At 40.5% G+C, this 17,555-nt stretch overlaps 1 protein-coding gene across 1 annotated transcript; it reads right to left on the bottom strand.

The window, feature by feature from the left end:
* Positions 1-65: 65 nt before the first annotated feature.
* LOC138967777 (transmembrane protein 208-like) lies at positions 66-17,320 on the bottom strand. Its single transcript, XM_070340434.1, has 6 exons — positions 17,187-17,320; positions 16,621-16,716; positions 13,952-14,011; positions 4,787-4,920; positions 1,796-1,880; positions 66-434 (listed from the first exon to the last, which is right to left on the bottom strand). Exons 1-6 carry the CDS (start codon positions 17,190-17,192, stop codon positions 294-296), a joined length of 522 nt encoding a protein of 173 aa, XP_070196535.1. The 5' UTR covers positions 17,193-17,320; the 3' UTR covers positions 66-293.
* Between the last annotated feature and the right edge of the window lie 235 nt (positions 17,321-17,555).

The raw sequence follows: 17,555 nt of genomic DNA, 5'->3' as shown, positions 1-17,555 counted from the left end.
ATACCAGAAAAGAAACGTGCACCGCAGACAGGCAAACACACACCCAACACACACAAAACAAGAAGAAATGTTACTTGCATTCTTTCTTACATAAATCGGAAACAACTGCACCCAGTCCATTCAAATTATAAAACAAATACACATACAATATCAACATTAGAAGTGAAAAAAAGAGAAAAAATAAATTTTCAGTTTAAGGATGATGCTTGCCACACCCACAAAAAAACAAAAAAAACAATGAATCAATCAACGACTATCACTTCACACCTTGAAACATGTTCAAACTACACATTTCATCGTTGTTGAAGTCTTTTCATTTTTCTCTCCATCTTTTTTGCCTTCTTATCCTCCGCTGGATTTTCCTGAGGGGCCTCGGCAAAGAACCACGGCCCTAAAATGTTCACCCACAGCATGTAAAAGGCTCTTAGTGGGGCCTGAAAAACAAAAACAAAGTACAAGTAAAACACAAAGAAAAGCATATACATGTATAGAGAAACAAGCAAGTGAACCTTTCTATTCTTCATGTTGATGCAGGCTCTTGGAAAGTTGCCGCCCTCGATCTGCATGTTGAACAGCCCATATCGTGTAGATCAAGCCAGAATAGACGTTTTCCAGAAATAATTTGTCAGGATTTTCAACGGTCTGGTAGAGTAAGAGCCCCTTTACCCCAGACACGATTTTCACATTATCCGGAGCATGTTCCACGCTTTCGATCGGCTTTAACCTGCGATCTGGACGAACAACTAACTATGATGTGATTCATGTACCATTTTCTTTCAAAAATATCATCGGAGCCAAGAATTGCCCCTGGTGGCTTGCTGATTACTGGAAGTGTTCGCTAACCACATGTGTTTTCCTAAACGCACCTGACCTCAAGCCAAACTCATGTGACCTTGATCAAAACACATAGTGAGGTGATCCTTACATGCCAGCGAACATTTCTCACACTAATTGTGAACTCTGTTGAACTCTTGAATGCTGAAAGGAAAGGGTATCATATTGTGAGCGCGCTGCATAACATACACATCAGAGTTAATTACTTGCCCCGATCCCAGGAAAAACTGCCGATCGGAAGCGTGGAACATGCTACAGATGTTGTAAAAAGCGTGTCGGAGGTAAAGGGGCTCTTTCTCTTCCAGACTGCTGAAAATCCAGACAGAGTTATTTTCGAAAATCGTCTATTATTTTCAAGAGAGCTGAGAAATTGCAGTGTTAGTCATCTGAATCACACACTGAATGGCCTCCATGGTAAACATGGCCATATTGCTGGTTAGATATGCCAGCATGCTCGACCTCGCTCTTATAATAGACATGGAAAAACCCGTACGAGGAGCTATCCAAAAGCAAAACAAAGCAATAGTGATCCTTTCAAGCTACGTTTCTCAACTTGCTTGTGATACAAATTATCTGAGAAAGAACAAAATGGAATTAACTGAATGCTTCTGGAGCTTTAAATGCAGATGATTTTTTCAAAATACTGTACCAAAGTCTAATTCTTCATATTATACTGTTATTCCTTGTCTTTATGAAAACATTCTCTATTGCTTGATTATTGTAGTGTTCATTTAAAAACATCAAGATGTCACTGTGACTAATTTGTTGTAGCCTTTGTACATGTACGGTAATCATGAGTTCACTATTGTTGCTTGGATACAAGTCAGTTGAAACAACTTGAAGTAACAAGCCAAGATTAAATGTATTAGGTTGAGTGCTAATAAAAATTAACCTATTCCACTTACCCTCAGTTAAAGAGACTGGCTTTACATCAAAATCATTAATATCTGTTTTTACTTACCAATAACAAAAGGAACCAAAAGTAGTTTGAAATAAGGCTGAGAGTCTGTACAGCAGACGTCAGGAGAACAATGTCTTTCAAATGCCTGAAACAGACCAAGAGCAACAATAAAACACTAAAAAATAATGGAGAGAAGAGAAGCAGATCTAGCAGCAATGACAAAGAAGAAAAAATTAGATTTATGCAAACGTGCATGCATAAGAATTAAATTAAATGACTGCTGTCATGAGATTTAAATATCTGTTTCAGCTTTATCAACAGACATGTACATTGATACCGAAACCATTTTTCTCAGGCCTTGGTCTTCCGTCAGTGATGCATATTACTTTGATTGGAACCATTGTTCAGACCCCTCGTAGGTTGACTGTCTAATAATTTTGAAATAAAGATTTTCTGACTGAACATTTTTCCCCCAGGACATTTCGACCTATACATATTTTCAATTAGGTTCTAACTGACCTATCGTCCTCAAAGTTTGGGAACACCCCTTCATTACAACATTTAAATTTGTGACAAAAAAAACGGATACAACTTAAAAACAAGTCGCGTAAGGCGAAAATACAACATTTAGTCAAGTTCAGTCGAACTCACAGAATGAAACTGAACGCATTGCATTTTTTCCGCAAGACCGTACACTCGTCTGTCCACCGCTCGTGGCAAAGGCAGTGAAATTAACAATCCAGAAAAGCGCGGCAGCGGTTGCGCTGAGGAGGATAGCACGCTTTTCTATATCTCTAATCCAAACATATCATATCTATATGTTTTTGGAATCAGGAACCGACAAGGAATAAGATGAAATTGTTTTTAAATCGATTTTGGAAATTTAATTTTAATCATAATTTTTATATTTTTAATTTTCAGAGCTTGTTTTTAATCCGAATATAACATATTTATATGTTTTTGGAATCAGAAAATGATGAAGAATACAATAAACGTAATTATGAATCGTTTAATATAAAAAAATAATTTTAATTACAATTTTCAGATTTTTAACGACCAATTTTTAAGCCTCTAAGCTGAAATGCAATCCCAAAGTCCGGCCTTCGTCGAAGATTGCTTGGCCAAAATTTCAATCAATTTGATTGAAAATGAGGGTGTGACAGTGCCGCCTCAACTTTTACAAAATGCCGGATATGACGTCATCAAAGACATTTATCAAAAGAATGAAAAAAACGTCTGGGGATATCATACCCAGGAACTCTCATGAAAAATGTCATAAAGATCGGTCCAGTAGTTTACTCTGAATCGCTCTACACACACACACACACACACACACACACACACACACACACACACACACACACACACACACACACACACACACACACACAGTGACACACACACACACATACACCACGACCCTCGTCTCAATTCCCCCCTCTACGTTAGAACATTTAGTCAAAACTTGACTAAATGTAAAAAAGAAGCGGATATGCCGGCAGCATGTACGTACAGCATGCAAAACTCTCCCCATGAGGTGACTTTGAGAGTATAGAGCTTAGAAACACAGAAGAAGAAATGTGTACAGTGGAACCCCTCTTTTAAGACACCCACCCCACCTCCCTTCATGGCACGGTTGGCCTAGTGGTAAGGAGTCCGCCCTGTGATCGAGAGGTCGTGGGTTCGAACCCCGGCCGGGTCATACCTAAGACTTTAAAATTGGCAATCTAGTGGCTGCTCCGCCTGGCGTCTGGCATTATGGGGTTAGTGCTAGGACTGGTTGGTCCGGTGTCAGAATAATGTGACTGGGTGAGACATCATGAAGCCTGTGCTGTGACTTCTGTCTTGCGTGTGGCGCACGTTATATGTCAAAGCAGCACCGCCCTGATATGGCTCTTCGTGGTCGGCTGGGCGTTAAGCCAAAAAAAAAAAAAAAAAAAAAAAAAATTCCCTTTATAAGACATTGCTTTTTTCATATTTTCTGTGTACAAATGTTAAGACTTTCTGAATTTATCAGATTTATGGAGGTGCTCAAAGGGGGGTACCACTGTAGTGTAACTCAGAAGACAGTGTTCACTTACATTCTGATGATAATTAAACAACATTAGAAGAACAAACTCAGTACTATAAAAAGTCTCAAAGAACAAAACTAACCCTTGCGAGTGAAATAAGGGATTTGTTTGTTTGTTTGCTTAACGCCCAGCCGACCACGAAGGGCCATATCAGGGCGGTGCTGCTTTGACATATAACGTGCGCCACACACAAGACAGAAGTCGTAGCACAGGCTTCATGTCTCACCCAGTCACATTATTCTGACACCGGACCAACCAGTCCTAGCACTAACCCCATAATGCCTGACACCAGGCGGAGCAGCCACTTGATTGCCAATTTAAAAGTCTTCGGAATGACCCGGCCGGGGTTCGAACCCACGACCTCCCAAAGTGAAATAAGGGAGAGAATTTCAGAAGAAAAAAAAAACAGAACAAAATGAACCCTTGAGGGCACCGATCTAAAAATAATGGATAGCGCACAGCCAATTTTGTTTGTTTGTTTGTTCGTTCATGGGCTGAAACTCCCACGGCTTTTACGTGTATGACCGTTTTTTACCCCGCCATTTAGGCAGCCATACGCCGCTTTCGGAGGAGCACAGCCAATGAAACAGCATAACCAGAGTGCTGTCATCTTCTTTATACCCCACAACACTGACAAACATGGTCAAAGGGAAATAATTGTAGTTTTGAGAGTCTTCTCTCCCTTGAAAACTAGTAGCATCGCTGATTGAAACAGGTTCATAGATCTATGTGATCTGCATCCCTCTTATGTTTTCGCAGTTTGTGATTAAGGAAATGGAAGCAATTTGGTTTCTCAATGGGTGCGATTTTACACTGTCGACCTAGCGTCGCGGTATCGAACGGTGTCCCAAGATGGTGGATATGTTGAAGTCAACGTTGTGATAGCCAATAAGAAGGGATGCGCTATCCATTATTTTTAGATCAGTGCTTGCGGGTGAGAAAAGGGAGATAATTTCAGAAAAAATAACACAAAACTCACTCTGCCATGCCAGCCTCCATGTTCAAATCCACACCACTGTCAACCAGTGTCCCCTGGTTGTATGTTGCGCGTGCCATGCTGGACATAAACTTGTAACTGCCCAGCGTCAGTGACAGTGCCATCATTGTCATTACCTGTGATCAAAACAAAGCCTTTCATTTTCTATAACATTTCTTATTTACAAGAAATACATGTATACAAGTATGTATGTAAATTGTTTTTGTTTTTTTTCCAGTGAAATTGTTCCATATCCTTTTAATTGCAAAAGTGTTTTGAAAACGAATAAAAACGGACCATTTAAGGGCAGACCGGGTAGGCAAAATGAGTTATTTTTGGTCTCATACACCTTTTTGGGGTTGTTGCATTTTTCACACCTTTGAACATCCTGGAATGCATTCAATAATCTGCTTTTGTCATTTTAGACATGTATTCATGTAAATAAAACCATTTTCAAACCGATGTTTTGTTGTTTTTGTCTGTGTTTTATCAAAAAAATCGAAAAAATGGTCAACTTTGGATACTCCGTGCTGGTAAATGTGCGCACATGACATGACCCTTCGCTGTTCAAACTGTGTGGAAATTTCCGTTCTTCAAGATGACGTCATCACCGTTGGGGAATTTCCGTTGACATAGGCACAAAGAGAGAGAATCCGTTCCAACCGAAACCCCGGAATTAATATATGCAAATATATGTAGGTCAAAGGCATTTGGCGCAAGCGCAGTAGACAACTTATCAGTCCCCCGGTGTCAACAAATCCATGACGTTTTCACCGATTCAGCAGCATTTTTCAAAGTTTTGAGCTGCGGAGAACAACCCTAACATTGGAAATGTTCGGCATAGTGGCAAGAAATATCAGAGAAAGATGAACCAGCAGCAGCGAACAGTAGAAGGAAGTAACAACACTCCGAAATGAACCAACATGATCGTATTTGAGCAGACGACATTCTAAGATTCTTGACTCGACGAGGTGGGTTTTGCTTCTTTCTCTTTTCGATCTTGTTTGTTTGACAACGTGATTTATTGCACATCGTTATGTTGTTGTTGTTGTAAGAATGTGTTAGGGTTTGCAGGTAAATGATAAACAGTTTGTGTCTGAAGTATTTTGCGGGTTTCTTGATCCAATTTACTGACCATGCCGCCGCCGCACACCCCCCCCCCCCCCCCCTCCCTCCCTCGATCATCTCTGTGATATCGTCTTCACAACCCCTATTTTATTGTTCTTCGCTGGCCAGTCCTTGAGAGCTTACTATGGTGTAACATGTCATCAGTATTCTTTGTCTGGGGTCAAACTGAGAAGCAGCATCTGAGCGATGTACGACTGACACAGTTTCTGTTTCTGGTCATTGACCGTAGGAAAATAAGTACCCTACTAGAGAGCGTTCTCTAATTCTAAAGGATTGGTTTACACCAGCATGGCTGACCAACCTATCATTGACAGCAATATTGTTGTCAAATCTTTTCCATTAACTAAGGAATAAAAAAAATAGATCCAATTTACTTCACCAAAGAAAAAAAAAGAGTTAAACTAAAGGACTGGGGATGCAACTCATGAATCAAAAGCATAAAGATCACCTGCAAACAGTGCTAGGTTTAGGAAATCTGAAAATGTATACACACACACAGAACACACACACACACACACACACACACACACAAAACAGACAACAGACAAGAAACAAGCAAATACATAGCAAGTGTGATGAAATAAATTAATTTTAAAAGAAAAATATGAAAAGAAAGAAAGAAAGAAAGAAAATAATTCAGCTAGTTTCAGTATTAGTTCCTGTGTGTATGTGATTGTGTGGTTACTCAAATCCCATAGTAAACTTGACATGTACATTTTGTGATAGGGGCCAATTAATGAATGTCTTTTGTGTGTGTGTGTGTGTGTGTGTGTGTGTGTTCGTCAACCGACATATGTGGGTACGAGCCGCTGAGGTGGTTGTAAGAAAACCCGCCTGGTTCAGTGGTTGGGGGCTGATTGGGATTTCTGATTTACCAGCCTAGCCAAAAAGTTGAGGTACACCCCATGTAACATGGTCATTTGCAAAATAAAGTACAAGCACTTGTTGACGTTTATATTGAGTCTTAAAATTTGCAGCTTATTACAAACAAAAACCATGGACAGTTGTATCAAATATTAAATCAGTGTTTGTGTATTTATTAGGTTGGAGCAAGGGGAGAGCCAGTCCTCCTGTGGTGGCAGCGAGGAGAAAGATTGACCTGATGGAAAAGTTTGCTAAACCGGAACTACCCTCTTCCACAGCAGAAACATCAGCTTTGCCATCTTCTGACCAACCATAAGAAGATACAGATACTTTGCCATCTTCTGACCCATCACAAGCAGATATGGATACTGGTACTGTGCAACGTCACTCCGCTGACATGTGTTGGGCTTTTGTCAACATTGATCAGCTCAATCTATTGCTGAAAGGTTTATATCCTGTACTGAATGCTTGTCTGATAGCAGTCTGATTATGAAAGAAGGTGATGCATCAGCCCAAGGATTTGCACAGGCCCTGCATCTGGAGTGCATATGAGTGTCCATTCAAGTCTGCAGTTGTTTACTCTTCTCCCGGTGTTTGCAACGCTTCGGGTGGTAAAGTTGCATTTTAAATAATCCGCGTATGACCAAGTTGGTACATGGAAAGGGACATTCAGCTTTACAGAAATTTGCTGCAGTGTTAGGATTGAGCACAGAAATACTGTAATTAAAATGTTGCAACTTTTGAATGGCTTGATAGTTTTGTTCCATTTGTGTATATATAAATTTATGTAATGTTGTTGATGTTGAAGCATCATTTCTATGCAATGGAATAAGAAATCAGTGCATCCGTTGGGTTTTTATGAGTCTGACAGTTTGGTTCTGATCAATATTTTCATATCAGCACAAACACAGATAATTGACTTTTTTAATGTTTTCATAGAATTTTTTTTTAAATAAAAAAAATCTGATAATTTGATTATCAAATCATTTCCCCTTCATAGTTAAAGTGTTGTTGTGGTTAAAAAAAAAACACCCCATTAATTCAAGCTCTACTGTGGTACTAGTTTACCGGGGTACTAGTGAGACTCTTTTACATGCTGTTTTCTCTACATGTAATTTGAGACAAAATGTGGTACAGTAAAACCTGCGAGCAAAGGACGCTCTTGGGGAGCCTTGCCACTGTCCTTTGTAGCAAGGTGTCCTTTCTTATGAATATGAATGCGCCAACATTTTTTTTGAGAAAAAAAACACCCAACAGTCACTGATTCTTTTTTGCCACAGTGATTATTAAAACTCAAAGTTTTGAAGCCCTCAAGTTTTTTTGTTTTTTTTTGTTTGTTTTTTTGAAAGAAAAGGGGAGAGAGAGAGAGAGAGAGAGAGAGAGAGAGAGAGAGAGAGAGAGAGAGAGAGAGAGAGAGAGAGAGAGAGAGAGAGAAAGAGAGAGAGAGAGAGAGCGAGCGAGAGAGAGAGAACGAGAGAGAGAGAGGTGCAATCGGTTTCTTATCTGAAGCAATGGGCCATTCACTGGAAGATTCTTTGATTGAGCTGTTGAAAACCAGTCGAAGAGTTCTTCGTTCAACTCGTCATATGTTGTTTTTCTTCTCTTACACATTTTGCCGTCGATCTGGCACCGGAGTCCCACTGACTGAGAATTTGTGTTCGATCAGCTTTTATGTTGGAAATTTGTGTTTTTCCTCAATTCAGCTCATCAGCAACTTTTCGAACGGTCTTTATGACATCGACTCTCTCTTCTAAAGTCAAATTTTTTCGTTTTGGCATGATGAGACGAAGACGAAGGATGAGACGAAGATGCATCACAGTACAGAAAGTAGAAACCCGAAATGTTTGTGAGTTCACAGCATCGACCAATGAGCGTGCACCATACAAAAATCAACTTCTTTCAAGTGCTGTCATTGGCTTACAAAATAAGCTTCTCGCGCGTTCACATCGCCAGCGAGATTGTATTTGCAGAACCAAGATGGCGGACCAGCGTCTGCTAAAAGCTGTCTGCTTCAAGGGTTTGTCCGTTGTTGACAAGTAACGAACCCAATCGGGACCAAAAAAGGGTGTCCGCGTCCGCGCCTTTGAAGTGTTCGCTCTTTTAAGGTGTTTTTGAGAGTAAAATACATCCGTCCTCACTTGAATTGTCCGTTATGCTAAGGTGTCCGCCGAAATAAGGGTCCGCTAGATGCAGGTTTTACTGTAATAAAAATGTTGTAACTTTTGAATGGCAAGATGGATTTGTTCCAATTTTGTATATGTTGTTTATGATTTGTGAAGCACCATTTCTGTGCATGGAATAAGAATACAGTGGATTCCTTGTGTTTTTATGAGTCCGACAGTTTCGTTTTGATTCATATCTGCACTAACATAGATGAGTTTTCAAATGATTTTTTAAAAAAAGTCTGGATAATTTGATCGTCAAATCATTTCCCCATCATAGTAAAGTGGTTATTCTTATAAAAACATATCAATTCAGGCTGCACTGTGCTACTAGTTTGAGGTACTGGTTGGAATCTTTCAAATGCTGTTTTCTCTGAATGTAATTTTCAGACAAACATCTGTAATTAAAATGTTGCAACTTTTGAATGGCTTGATGGATTTGTTTCATTTTTGTTTATGTTGTTTATGATTTGTAAAGCGTCAGTTTTGTGTATGGAATAAGAGTTAAGTGCATTGGTTGGGTTTTTATGAGTCTGACAGTTTGGTTCTGATTCATGTTTTCATATCGGTACAAACAAAGATGGCTGTTTTCATATGATGTATATAAAAAAAATCCTGATAATTTGATTGTCAAATCCTTTTCCCTACATAGTAAAGTGGTCATTCTGATAAAAACATATGAATTCAGGGTGCACTGTGCTACTGGTTTTTTTATGTACTGGTTCAAATCTTTAAAATGCTGTTTTCTCTGAATGTAATTTTCAGACAAAACGCTACAATTAAAATGTTGCAACTTTTGAAAGGCTTGATGGATTTGTTCAGTTTTTGTATATGTTGTTTATGAGTTGTACAGCATCAGTTCTGTGTATGGAATAAGAGTTCAGTGCATTGGTTGGGTTTTTATCAGTCTGACAGTTAGGATTTCATGTATTTTTCTTATCAAAACTGAACCGGTAACTGAAAATGCTAAATTAAAATAATATATTGCTTAGAAATGCTTTTCGATACACAGAATTATTAAACACACACATATTGCTGCAAAGAAGAAAAATTGGATCAAAACATGCACTGGTTCACAAACTGCAACATTTTAAAAAAAGCACATTTTATAACGTTTTTCTCACATTTTGGTGAATAAAACCCCCAAAAATTGCTTTTCACTCAAAATTTAAAATGGTTTCCCTTAATTAGGTTATTCTGCTTGCAAAAATCAAACAAGCAGCAAGCTGTTTCCAAAATAAAATAAAAAAGTGCTTACCTACCCTGTCCCCCCTTAAAATTACATAAAAATAATATGTGCCTTCAGATATCCCTATCACCTGAACTTGTGATAAAGAGATCCCTCCACTAGGACAGATACAGTGGAACCCCCCTTTTAAGACCCCCCAATTTAAGACTTCCTCCCTTTTGAGACCTTAGTTTTTCAGATTTCCTATTCATATTCTCTGTATATTTACCCCCAATTTAAGACTCCCTCCTTTTTAAGACCTGTTTTTTCCAGCTTTTTGGAGGTCGTAAAAGGGGGGTTCCACTGTACTTAAAATCAATATCCTGACTTCTTCCTGTACAGAGTGAGGTTTGCTTTTTGACTCACATGCGAAGCAAAAGTGAGTCTATGTACTCACCCGAGTCGTCCGTCCGTCCGTCCGTCCGTCCGTCCGGACGTCCGTCCGTCCGGCCGTCCGGAAAACTTTAACGTTGGATATTTCTTGGACACTATTCAGTCTATCAGTACCAAATTTGGCAAGATGGTGTATGATGACAAGGCCCCCAAAAACATACTTAGCATCTTGACCTTGCTTCAAGGTCAAGGTCGCAGGGGCCATAAATGTTGCCTAAAAAACAGCTATTTTTCACATTTTTCCCATTTTCTCTGAAGTTTTTGAGATTGAATACCTCACCTATATATGATATATAGGGCAAAGTAAGCCCCATCTTTTGATACCAGTTTGGTTTACCTTGCTTCAAGGTCAAGGTCACAGGAGCTCTTCAAAGTTGGATTGTATACATATTTTGAAGTGACCTTGACCCTGAACTATGGAAGATAACTGTTTCAAACTTAAAAATTATGTGGGGCACATGTTATGCTTTCATCATGAGACACATTTGGTCACATATGATCAAGGTCAAGGTCACTTTGACCCTAATGAAATGTGACCAAAATAAGGTAGTGAACCACTAAAAGTGACCATATCTCATGGTAGAAAGAGCCAATAAGCACCATTGTACTTCCTATGTCTTGAATTAACAGCTTTGTGTTGCATGACCTTGACCTTGGGTCAAGGTCACATGTATTTTGGTAGGAAAAATGTGTAAAGCATGTGAGTCGTATGGGCTTTGCCCTTCTTGTTTAGGAATTAAAAGACATCCTAGGCAGCTGATTTTTAGTATACATGTGTCCAAGAGGAGGGGTGCTCTTTTCCCATGTAACACCTGGCTTGATCTTACATGGACAGTCAAATTATTTTCAAGAGGAGTACTGTGGCCTTACCTTTAAGTCTACAAATCACAAAATTGACCGTAACTTAACCACAAGGTTGACTGATAGTGTAAGACTGATATGATAAAAAACACTTTAATGTTCTCAGTAAACCCCCTCAATACACAGAAAACCAGGCAACCAGTTCATCAATGTTATGAAAATGAATACACAAAGTTTGGGGCTGAGCTCAGCCATCTGCTTAATTATTTGCTTTGCATACATGGGCAACAACATTTCTCTGTTAAGTCTAACATTTTTATTTTTTAAATGTGAATTAATGTTTCATGCTGTCAATTAAACATCCCAGAAACATACCTTTGTGTGTGTGTGTGTGTTTGTGTTACACTCAGCATGAAAGTAGTACACAGAGAAACAAGAAGGGCAAAGCCCATACGACTCACATGCTTGACCTTGACCTTTACATGACCTTGACCTTCAGCTAAACCTAGCAATGACATCATACACTAAGAACTGCTTTACACATTTTTCCTACCAAAATACATGTGACCTTGACCCAAGGTCAAGGTCATCCAAGGTCATGCAACACAAAGCTGTTAATTCAAGACATAGGAAGTACAATGGTGCTTATTGGCTCTTTCTACCATAAGATATGGTCACTTTTAGTGGTTCACTACCTTATTTTGGTCACATTTCATAAGGGTCAAAGTGACCTTGACCTTGATCATATGTGACCAAATGTGTCTCATGATGAAAGCATAACATGTGCCCCACATAATTTTTAAGTTTGAGACAGTTATCTTCCATAGTTCAGGGTCAAGGTCACTTCAAAATATGTATACAATCCAACTTTGAAGAGCTCCTGTGACCTTGAAGCAAGGTAAACCAAACTGGTATCAAAAGATGGGGCTTACTTTGCCCTATATATCATATATATATAGGTGAGGTATTCAATCTCAAAAACTTCAGAGAAAATGGGAAAAATGTGAAAAATAGCTGTTTTTTAGACAACATTTATGGCCCCTGCGACCTTGACGCAAGGTCAAGATGCTATGTATGTTTTTTGGGGCCTTGTAATCATACACCATCTTGCCAAATTTGGTACTGATAGACTGAATAGTGTCCAAGAAATATCCAACGTTAAAGTTTTCCGGATGGCCGGACGGACGAGGGGGGGGGGGGGGGGGGGGGAGGGACGGACGGACGGACGACTCGGGTGAGTACATAGACTCACTTTTGCTTCGCATGTGAGTCAAAAAGTGCAGTTCTTGTGATAAAATTTTCTCACCTGGCCTGTGCATACTACAAAGCAAAGTTTGCTATCTACCAAAAGTATTTATATATATATCTTATACGACTTGTGTCTGTGTGTCTGTGTGTTTGTGTATCTGTGTGTTTGTGTATTTGTGTATTTGTGTATTCGCCATGCACGGCCAAAGTTCTCGATGGATCTGCTTCAAATTTGGTGGGCATATTCAGGTAGACCCGGGACACGACACAACCTGGTCGATATTTCAACACGTGCTCTCAGCGCGCAGCGCTGAACCGATTTTGGTTCAACCTCAGCTATTTTGGTTCCACCTCAGCTACCCGGGCCCCCATACCGACACACCAAAGCCAAAGTTCTCGGTGGATCTTTTTCAAATTTGGACACCGTATTCAGCTACACTCCGGACACAATATCATCGATGAGATATTTCAACACGTGCTCTCAGCGCGCAGCGCTGAAATGATTTTGGTTTTTGTGTTCATTTCACCATTATAAGTAACTCTTCCTTATCTTCTCATCTTCTCCAGGTTTTCAGCGTTTACCTCCCTTCCTTCGTATGGTGCACTATATAGTGTGAGTGGAGCGTCTTCGGATATTCCCGGCGTTCTGTTACTGTTACTATTTTTAGAAGGTCAACGCAGTGTCCAGAACGTAAATTGGACCCGTAAATTATCCTCACTGTCAAAGTGCAAAGGTCGAATCAATTTATAGCCACGCGAAAAATACACTGTCATCTATCTCTCTATAGATACGGCTTCTCTGTGTTTTTGTGTGTGTGTGTGTGTGTGTGTGTGTGTGTGTGTGTGTGTGTGTGTGTGTGTGTGTGTGTGTGTGTGTGTCTATGTGAGCAACACCTGTGCATTGTTCAGTTCTGTTTGTGATGTGGTCTGGCGGCTTTTGTGTAATTTTATGTACTGGCCTTCCTTTGAGAAGCTCTAACTTGCTCAGTCCTGTTTGAGTGGAGTTCGCCTCCAAAGGTGATTAACACGGTTACATTCGTCGACAAGGATGGGACTCGATATGGTCAGGAATGGCATTATGGCCACTGAATCATTTTCGTGCTGTTCCCATTCCACGAATCTGGGAGGGACCTAAGCTTGGCGGGTCCATTGTTCGGACCCGGCGAAGCCGGCGTACGGCTCTAAGTACTTCTTCCCGGCAAAGCCGGCTACCCGGCGAAGCGGGTATTCATTCTAGTATATATATATATATACATATCCCTTCTTAATCAACCTTTGTTACAACAGAACATGCTTGCATAGTTACCATCAATATTTGTTGTACAAGTACATGTATGTACTTACAATGGGAAGTTTTGTAAACTGCTCCCAGAAAAACAGGAAATACACACTGAAGAAGACGCCCTGTTGACAAAACAAAGAAACAAGAATTGAAATAAAAAATGAAACAAGTACAACTCGCCCCTCTGCCCTCACTGTGCCTGTGTTATTTTCCTTCTTAATTTTAGCAGCTGTCATTATTCTTACTAATCTTAGTCAGTCGATCACATGGGTGCAGGTGGGTGGGGTGTCCAACAGAAGGCAGTTGATCAGAGCATTGAGTTAACACTTTCTACACCACCTATGTTGACCAATTTATTTTTAGCCGAGACCAGCTGTACTGCAGCAGATCACTCAGAATTGTAGTAACTGTGTAGCTGGAGTGCAGGCGTTGGATGGACGTTACAGAAAGCAACTGAAGCTAACAGTCTGAGCGATATATTCGTACCTGGTCAGATAGAGCCATATGAGTGATATATATCCGTACCTGGGAGACAATGAGTTAATACTGAATTAAAGCAAAGAAAGCTAACAATCGAGTGACAGGTACAAGACCTGAGATGCGTAGAAGAACTTAAGAAAAAGGGAGGGGGAATACGCCAGGGTACGTGGTAAAGACACATCAGTGTCTGCATTGCTTTCATGGTACAGTCAAACTATATATTTATATTGTACAGTCAAACCTGCCCTTGAGACCATGCACCTGTCTAAGGAGACCATCCCACAGGATCCCCAAGGGTTTTTACTATATAAATGACCTGTTTAAAAAGACCACCTCCCTTTCGAGACTAAAGACCACCAAATTTTGGTTCCAAAACACAGTTTCAACCTGTCGTGGGAGACCACCTGACGTCTTTTTCCAAACAAACCCACTTCACATCAGGGCAGAACATGGTCTGACCTGATCTCATTGAGGCTTGACAGTCCTCCCCCATCCCCCTCTGCGCATGGAACAAGAGAACAGTGGAGCAACAACTGTGACTAAGGCTGATGGGGTCTATGTCGACCAAAAGAGTGGGATTCTCTGTAGGTGGAGTTCCTGGAGGGGGATTTCCTGTATACAGGGAATACCACAGGATTTAGTTCCTGTAGCGTGTCGCTGATATCGCTGAAAGTCACGTGATGCTTGGCGACATCGGTAGAATTTGATGTTTTTCAATCTTTTTTGATATTTCTTAGAAATTCGAGTATGGTTTGCAAGTTTTATTGAAAAAGTCCACCCTGTGGGATTCCCTGTATACAGGGAATCCCCCTCCAGGAACCCCACCTACAGGGAATCCCACTCTTTTGGTCGACATAGACCCCATCAGCGTGACTAAGTAGCCAGTGGACCACAGAGGCAGTGAATCGCTGGCCTGTGAAAGAGAGTTGCGGTTCTCTTTGACAAAGGCTGTGATTGTGAAGCAAACTTGATCCATTGTTTGCACTGGAACTCCTGATTCGGTTCAACAAAAGGTTACAACTCCCCTGTCCACCCTCAGTAAACAGCAATTGTTCGGAGGACTAATGAGAGGATGTCAAAAATCTTGTAACTGCGCTTGCATCGAAACCAAGCCGCTACCTGCCCCGAGGATAAAAAAAAAGATAAAGAAACAAGAAGGGCAAAGCCCATACAACTCACATGCTTTACACATTTTTCCTACCAAAATACATGTGACCTTGACCCAAGGTCATCCAAGGTCATGCAACACAAAGCTGTTAATTCAAGACATAGGAAGTACAATGGTGCTTATTGGCTCTTTCTACCATGAGATATGGTCACTTTTAGTGGTTCACTACCTTATTTTGGTCACATTTCATAAGGGTCAAAGTGACCTTGACCTTGATCATATGTGACCAAATGTGTCTCATGATGAAAGCATAACATGTGCCCCACATAATTTTAAGTTTGAAACAGTTATCTTCCATAGTTCAGGGTCAAGGTCACTTCAAAATATGTATACAATCCAACTTTGAAGAGCTCCTGTGACCTTGACCTTGAAGCAAGGTAAACCAAACTGGTATCAAAAGATGGGGCTTACTTTGCCCTATATATCATATATAGGTGAGGTATTGAATTTTAAAAAGTTCAGAGAAAATGGGAAAAATAGCTGTTTTTTAGGCAACATTTATGGCCCCTGCGACCTTGACCTTGAAGCAAGGTCAAGATGCTATGTATGTTTTTTGGGGCCTTGTCATCATACACCATCTTGCCAAATTTGGTACTGATAGACTGAATAGTGTCCAAGAAATATCCAACGTTAAAGTTTTCCGGACGTCCGGACGGACGACTCGGGTGAGTACATAGACTCACTTTTGCTTCGCATGTGAGTCAAAAAGGAAAACGAACTTATACAGACGGCGATGGTTGGATATGCTGAATAAAGAAAACTTTTTCTGCTTCAGTGCTTGCGTTCTCGTTCATTCTTTTGTCCGTTTTGTTTATTTGTTCATGTGCCGATTAGAAATGTGAGTTGTAATTTAATGGGTAGACGTCATCTGTTTGAGTGAGATCATATAAAATCTAGTTTAGTACAAGGATGTTTTTCTGTGCAGTGGGAGGTTTGCGTGTGTGTGTGACGTGTGACATACGTTCAAGTGTTTCCGGGAAGATGGGTGTTTGCCATATATATGGCGAATCTGTCTAAAAAGGCCACCTGTCTAAAGGCTCAGTCCCTTGGGTGGTCTCTTAAGACAGGTTCGACTGTACTTACATTGGCGGCCAGCAGGATGTACTTGTAGAAGACAAGCGTTGTCTTGTTCTCCTCCACTATCAGCTTCTGACCCCTCGTGCCCTGTTTCCCTTTGGGCTGAAAGTAAGAGAAAATAAGGCATGGAAACAACTGTCAGTGCAAGCTAAAACTTCTAAAGATTAGATGAGCCATGAGGGTGCAGACACAATATGTCCCGTGTACCCTCCAGTCCCAGGTGTTGTATATCATGATGTACCTTTGCATCAAAATTCGCTAGCCTGATTATCAGTATTACCTCTACAGTTTTTGAGTCGAGCTGTAAACAACTGTCGGTATCCAGTTGTCTAGTATCGCAACCATGAAAGGATGATTTACTTATTTAGGCAAATTGTTATCATCGACATCGCTGATCTGAAAGTTTAAAATGAAACCCTTTGAGTTTGACTTTGTCATTTGTGATCATCTCGTTCTTGCACGATTAGTGGTCCCCGTTTTAAATCAGGATACAAATCAGCAACAAATCTCGAACACTCTTAATCTGCTCGATTAAATTATTATGTACACCGAGAACAAACAGGAAAACGTACCGGCATTTTGGCGAAATTAAAACAGCTGTGCTGTAACTGTAAGATGCCAACGTGAGACGCTTCACCCGGAAGTGCAGTAAAAATCTGGAGTAGTCTCCCTTGCGTCGTCTGTATTCATTGCTTCATAACTGCGACAAACTTTCGCGGGCACCACATTCGCTGAACCAAGCCGCACTTCGCTCATAGCCGCAGGTTAGGCTCAGCTTGCAGTCATGGCAGTTGGGAGAACTCGGAGATGAATTTCATCCCCGAGTACGCAGTACTACTAGGGTCCAACAGACTTTAATTGTGTGTCTGTCTGTCTGTGTATCTGTCTGTCTGTCTGTCTGTCTCGACTTAACAGCTTATTGCTGGGAAACTACTGGGCGC

This window comes from Littorina saxatilis, linkage group LG1 (genome assembly GCF_037325665.1).
Source record: "Littorina saxatilis isolate snail1 linkage group LG1, US_GU_Lsax_2.0, whole genome shotgun sequence".
In the NCBI taxonomy this organism is placed as follows: Eukaryota; Metazoa; Mollusca; class Gastropoda; order Littorinimorpha; family Littorinidae; genus Littorina; species Littorina saxatilis.
The sequence above is the reverse complement of the archived record's forward strand: the minus strand, read 5'-3'. Positions and strand labels throughout refer to the sequence as shown.

Excerpts from the sequence above, each read along its gene's own strand:
- LOC138967777 (XM_070340434.1), bottom strand. Across the intron at positions 14,012-16,620 it reads ACATCCTGCTGGCCGCCAAT|GGCGTCTTCTTCAGTGTGTA; the intron begins GTAAGTACAGTC and ends TTTTGTCAACAG. Across the intron at positions 4,921-13,951 it reads AGTTTACAAAACTTCCCATT|GTAATGACAATGATGGCACT; the intron begins GTAAGTACATAC and ends TTTTGATCACAG.